Source organism: Macrotis lagotis, chromosome 6, assembly GCF_037893015.1.
Source record: "Macrotis lagotis isolate mMagLag1 chromosome 6, bilby.v1.9.chrom.fasta, whole genome shotgun sequence".
Taxonomy (NCBI): Eukaryota; Metazoa; Chordata; class Mammalia; order Peramelemorphia; family Peramelidae; genus Macrotis; species Macrotis lagotis.
The window spans coordinates 189,609,724-189,616,317 of record NC_133663.1 but is presented as its reverse complement, the minus strand read 5'-3'; the positions used below and the strand labels follow the sequence as shown (position 1 = coordinate 189,616,317).

The window sequence follows — 6,594 nt, the reverse complement described above, 5'->3', positions numbered from 1 at the left end:
TCCTTAAAGGAAGAAATAAAAAATATAAGAGATAACAAGATCAGACAATAAGATAGCAGGGTTTTTTTTCCCTAAATTTAAGATAATAATCCTTGGTCTTTGTTCGAACTCCCCGGTTCTTTCTCTGGATGCAGATGGTATTCTCCATCGCAGACAGCCCCAAATTGTCCCTGACTGTTGCACTGATGGGATGAGCGAGTCCAACAAGGTTGAATGTCACCCCCATGTTGCTGTGAGGGTGGACGGTGTTTTTCTGGTTCTGCTCATCTCACTCATACGCCGAGATATTTGTTGACGGTTCTGAAAATTAACCTTTTTGGGAGATTCGCATGCATGGCCCAACTTCCATTAAATCTTCAAAGGGCACAGTCACGAACAGAGCAGGCCTAGGCAAAGCTCTGCCTTGGCCAGTCATTTATTTGCATTTAAAGTCAACAAATGTGTTTTTTTTTATTTTTGAAATCCACATTAGCCTAAGATTAAGGTTTGTGGATTCATTTCAGACTCTGGTACTGACCGGGGCTGACTGTAAGTGCCTCTGGCAAAAGTGCTAGGGGTGGGGCAGGCTAGGTGGCGCGGTGGGAACCTGAGTTCAAATCCGACCTCAGACACTTCGTGATCACCTAGCTGTGTGGCCTTGGGCAAGCCCACCTAACTCCATTTGCCTCGCAAAAAACAAACAAAAAGTGTTGGGGAGCTCAGCCAAGCCAGCCCTGCGCCCCTGTGTGTGAAGCGACTTTTTGGCAAAGCTGAATTTGTAGGCGCTTAACCCTGCTCCAACCCAGGAGAATTTGGGCGCCTTGTTGGCTGGGGGGGGGGGGTCTGTCTGGTTGGGGTGAACTTGGCCTCTCGCCTCTTTGGCAAAAATAGTCCGAGACTCGGGGGCCACGTCGCCCGCCTCCCTTGGCGCCCTTCCCCCAAGGCGCCCCCGCCCAGGGCCTCCTCCCGGATCTGCAGGCGGAAGCAGGAAGCGCCAGGGCCTGGCGCCAGACCGACCCACCGAGCCGAATGAACGGGGCGGAGGGGGCGGAGCGAGAAGAGAGGCGGGGCCGCGGTGACCGCGGTAACACAGAAGGCGGGGCGGGGCTGCGAGCAAACGTCACCTTTGACCCGCGGGTGGCTCCTACGTCATCAGTGGCTCCAAGCGCCGGCGCTGCTGGAGACGGAAGTGAAGCGACTGCGGCAGCCGCGGCGGCGGTGGCGGCGGCGGCGGCGGCTGCAGGGACCGGCTAGTTCCGGCGGGGCGGGCGGCGATGTGCGTGTGAGTGGGAATGTGTGATGCCGGCGCGGACATGGAGGTAACCGCTTCCCAGGCTCGGCTTGGGCAGACGGAGAGTCCCTCCGCTGCCCCCTCTCCTCCCGGACTCCCCCCTATGCCGTCCCTGCCCCGCCCCCCCAGCCCCAAACGGGAAGTGCCCGGCGGGCACCGACCCTCTTAGCTGCCCGCCCGGCCGCCGTGCCCGCGTATCTCCATCCCCCCCGTCCTTATTGATTCATCATCCAAGGGGGGAAGTGGCTCGTCCGAGGCCACACAGCCGGGTCATTATTAAGTGTCTGAGGTCGGATTTGAATCCAGGGACTCCCGGCTCCAGGGCCGGCGCGCCACCCCCATTGCCTTTCAAGGTGGACAAGGCGTCCCCAAAGTCTTCATGCACCGTTAAATTATGAAAGTTTAAGACGTCCTGAAACACCGTGTCCTTTGCTCACCTCATTCCCGGAGAGATCGTGTATGTTTGTGTGTGAACTTTCCCGATCATGGATTTGAGTCTCTCCCTTGTAGGAACCTGGGCAAGATGTGGTGGCCTCACCAGCCGCACCTGGGGCTGGCAAATCTAAGGTAAAAAAAAAAAATCCTAACTAGGGCTGTGTACAGCTTACTTAGCAAATTCTATGAAGCGTTCCTCACCTCTGCCTCTTAGAATTCATAACTTCCTTTACAGCTTAACTCAAATATTGTTAGAAGCTTTTCCTTATCTGCTTCTTGGGCCCTCCCCTACCCATATAACTGCAATTATTTCCTATGTTTGTTTTCCTGCTTCCTTGCTGTTTTCAACACCTCACTAAATTCCTCGAGAAGCTTTTTGTCATTGTATTTCTAGGGCAAGGTAGTGCCTGGAAAGTGCTTGTTAGGATATCTAAAATTTTAGTAAAACCATAAAATTAAGAACCAAAGGGAACCTTAGGGTGCATTGAGACTATTGCCTGTTATTTTACAACTGAATAGGAAAGCCTTTTAAGAGTTATTTCTTAGAAACACTAAATTTTTTTCTTTTATTAAAGATTTTGAGTTTTACAATTTTTCTCCCAATCTTTCTTCCCTCCCCCCACCCCTACAGAAAGCAATCTGTCATTCTTTACTATGTTTCCATGTTGTGTAATTGATCCAAATTGAGTATGATGAGAGAAATCATATCCTTAAGAAACAAGAAGTATAAAGCGATAACAAGATCAGACAACAAGATATTTGAGAAACACTAAACTTTTAATAATTACATATACTCTTTCTGATTGGCAGTTTTTTATCTTTTACATTGATATAACAACTGAAAGAATTTGCAGTTCAAAATATTAAACACTTGCAAAACAAAAACTAGTAAACTTCTAGGGGTCAAAAGACTTGTGATATTCAAAGTTCTGCTACTAACTAGTAATCTTAGTTTCTTCTGTAAATTAGGGTATTGGATCATATGATCTCTAAGATTTATATATTTTCTATATTATGTTTGCATATCTATTATAGATTGTATATATGTTTTATATATATTATATATATAGTCAATACTTTTTCCTCAAAAGTCTTTATGAAAACATTAAATAGCTGGTAAAATACTTGGCCTAATTTTTCTCTCATCCTCTTTCAGCAACAGTTCTTGAATTTTCATGTAGTCAGAATTCATTTAGTCTGTTTTTAAGTGGAGTTAGGAATAGTTTTGACTTAAATAACTTTAAATTTTTAAGAAATGTAAAGATTTAAACATCAATAATAGGACTTCTTTTAACAAAATATTGGAGTATTTTCTTTGTGCTGTAGTAGAAACACAAATTATAACCAATTTAATAACTTCCATATATATTTCAGTTGGAAACATTACCCAAGGAAGATCTCATCAAGTTTGCCAAGAAGCAGATGATGTTGATGCAGAAAGTTAAATCAAGATGCACAGGTAATTGGATTGGTAAAATGTTCACTTTATCCAAATCTTCATTTTCATTTTAGAAAAATTATATAATTGCTAATTTTACACTGACTTGACTTTGGTCCTTGATGATACCATGCAAACCATATAATTCTTCCCAGACTGTCTTACGGGGAACCTAATAATGTTTAAGATTCCACCCACTCTCACCTTTGATGTTTTCATTATCTCACCAAACTAAAGAGCAGTTGCCTTTGTCTGATTGAGCTGGAAGGAATATTAGAAGGATAGAACAAAGCTTGTTTGAGGTGAGCGGACTGTGAAAATGAAGGATGGAAAAAAAAATATCAATTTTTAGAACAGTTTTAAAGAGTATCAAAGAAATTAAGTTAGAGGGTATAAAATGAGATAAAGATAGCACTCTGCCTCTCACATAGTAATTGCTATAGAAATTTTGGTAGCTGTTATTATTTACTTAAAGTTCAATTATCTTCTTTAAAAGAAAATGCCATTATCTTTAATGTAAATATAAATGTTTCACCTTTGAATTACTTGAATTTTTAATGATTTTTTGAAATGTAACCCAAAGACCTAAGTTTCTTAATTTTTTTTTAGTTTTGGGTTTTTTTTTTTTTTTGCAAGGCAAACAGGGTTAAGTGGCTTGCCCAAGGCCACACAGCTAGGTAATTATTAAGTGTCTGAGACCAGATTTGAACCCAGGTACTCCTGACTCCAGGGCCAGTGCTTTATCCACTACGCCACCTAGCCGCCCCTAGACCTAAGTTTCTTACTAGAATAAATGCTAATTTTGGTTTCAGTAATATTTAGATCCAGTTGGAAAAGGGAATATTTTAGTCAGAAGGAAGGGTATATGTGGCTATGTTTAGATCTTTACATAATCCATTGTGTAATTCTTAATAGTAAAGTATGTTTTACATTGGTATTTAATATATTATGGAGGAGAGGGTGCTGGAGAGGGGGTGCTGAGTGTTGCTTTGCCACTTTTGGAGCCAAAGATATAACTTATGTGTACTACAATATGCCTTTATAGAATCTTTATGCAATTTTACTGATTTCTGAATTATTTTGTTCAAGAAGCAATGACAGATTTTTAAACCTTTTTTTTTAGAATTAGAGAAGGAGATTGAAGAATTCAGATCAAAACCTGTTGCTGGAGGAACTAATGATGTAATTCAGGTAATAGCACATTTCTGAATAGTGCTGGTGGGATTGGTTATTTTTTTAAATATATTTATTTTTATCGGAAATATTTGATAAGTCATGTTTCCTTGCAGTTGGCAGCTTAGCAAACTGGAAAAAACACTATTATAAATCAGGACACTTGAGTCCTAATCTCAATTTCCTCATCTGTATAATGAGGAGAGTGAACTCTTAAGATCAAGAACTCTTAGCTTTTTTGGTGTCTTGAACCCTCCCTTGGTAGTCTGATAAAACCATTGAAGCCCTTCTTAGTATAATGTTTTTAATGCATAAAATATATAGAATTACAAAGGAAAGCAAAGGTTAGAAAAGTAACATGTTGGGTCTTTTTTCTGTTCCAATTCATGAACTCCCTGAAATTTATCCACAGACCCTAGGGTAAGAGCCCCTGGACCAGATGGTCTTTAAGATAATTTATAACTCTTAAAAAATGCTCTCTGTGGGTGCAATTCTTTGACTTCTTCTCACCCCTTAAATTTGATTGTCATCTTGTTTCTCTACTCATTTCTCTCTGTATTCCCTTTGAGAACTAAAATACGTTTATAGGCTTCAGGCTCATATAATTGGACTTGCTTCTTCATTTGACTGTTTTATTTCTTCATATTCTTTTTTTATGAAATATTAGGTTCCCAAAATATTTAGGTTCCTAAAAAATGTGTCTGATCATTCATTTCCATTGACTTTCCTCTCCGTTTTTGACCCATTCCATGTAAGTAAAATCAAGTAGAGCAAATAACATGTGGCCAACTCTCAAAGCATAGATCTCAGTTTGCAACTATAGTTTACATTTCTGCTGAGTAAAAGGGGGGTTTCCTTTGTCTTCAGTCTTCTGAAATTATGATTCTTCTTTTATCCGAGTTTGAAAGTCTTTCAGATTTGTTTTCCTTTACATTATTGTGACCATATTATAAATTGTTTTTGTATGTCTTTCCATCACTTCTAACCCCACAAGATCAAATCCAAGCACTCTCTTCTTTTCCTCAAACTTGCTTTTTCCTAAACTAGCTCTCTTTCCCAACTATCTTAATTCTCTCAAAGCTACTAGCATTCGTCTGCTCTTTCATTTTTTGTGAGAGTAAATCAAATCTGAAATCTTTTGAAATATTAGCTGTTCTACCATTGAATTATCCTCAGTATTATTCCATTCAAGATTCCTAAAAATAAGTGTCTGGTCATCCCTATCCCTGATTCAAAGCAGGAAATGTTTGAAAACTAAATTGATGTTCTGTGACTGAACTATAACCTTTTTTTTATTAGTACTTTACAAACACATTTTCTTGTTCAAAAACAGGCTCTCACAGAACGCCTGGATACTATTCTTCTGGAAAAAGCAGAGGTTGAGCAAGATTGTTTAGCTTTGAAGAAAGAAAATGTTAAAATGAAGCAAGAAACTGAAGTATGTAAATATATTTTTTTGTGAATTTTTTTATATAGTCTCAATATCTCTATATTGTTCCATTGTTTAATTGTGGCAGTGTTGAGAAAATAGTGTTTTGGAATAATTTCTAAAGTGTTTTTTATTTTACATATACATATATTCTAACATTTTTAAAATCTCAAAGTCAGTTATAATTAATTATAATGCTATTTGGAGTAAAGCAAGATCTAGTCCAGGGATGATGGCATGGATGAAGGGCAAGGAGTCAATAAGAATTAGAAATAAACATTGGATTCCCTAGTATGAGTCTAATGTAGAAGTATGAAAAAGTAAGGGTTGAAAGGTCAACGGAAGAAATAGAAGAAAAGACCAGCTTAGCCATCTATTTTCCCTTCTATTCAAACCCACCAACCTTTACCAGACAAAATAATTTTGCTTTCTGGGATCACAGTGATTTGTGATTTCAAAGCACTGGGATGAAGTTTCCTTGCTCCATAAATTCTCATTCATCCATATGCAAGTTTATGAATACCACCTTCTCTTCCAGTCCCCCTCCTCCTAATGTCAAACAGTCTGGTAGTAGTTGTGCATATATAATCATATTTAGCAAATTTCCATATTAGTCATGTTGTGAAAGAGAAATTAGAACTGAGGGGAAAAAAGCAATGAGTAAGAAAGAAGAAACACAAGCCATTTTAAAAAGTGAACATAGATAGTATGCTTTGCTCTACATTCAGAATCCCTATTTTTTTCTCTGAATGTGGATTGCATTTTCCACAACAGGTCTTTCCAGATTATCCTTGCACTGAACTATGGCTCCACAAATTCTTTTCCGTGATTCATCTAACTGATTGATTA

At 39.4% G+C, this 6,594-nt stretch overlaps 1 protein-coding gene across 3 annotated transcripts in view; it reads left to right on the top strand.

Annotated features, from left to right (window-relative positions):
• The first annotated feature begins 1,252 nt into the window (after positions 1-1,252).
• The window catches only part of GCC2 (GRIP and coiled-coil domain containing 2), a 58,152-nt gene continuing 52,810 nt past the window's right edge, over positions 1,253-6,594 (top strand). Inside the window, exons 1-5 of one of the 3 annotated variants that reach the window (XM_074192165.1) lie at positions 1,253-1,298; positions 1,781-1,837; positions 3,080-3,164; positions 4,267-4,334; positions 5,650-5,754. In XM_074192165.1, the coding sequence (XP_074048266.1) occupies positions 1,272-1,298; positions 1,781-1,837; positions 3,080-3,164; positions 4,267-4,334; positions 5,650-5,754 (342 nt within the window). In that variant the 5' untranslated portion in view covers positions 1,253-1,271. The remainder of the gene's footprint in view (positions 1,299-1,780; positions 1,838-3,079; positions 3,165-4,266; positions 4,335-5,649; positions 5,755-6,594) is intronic. The other 2 variants (XM_074192163.1, XM_074192166.1) reach the window with 2 other exon arrangements.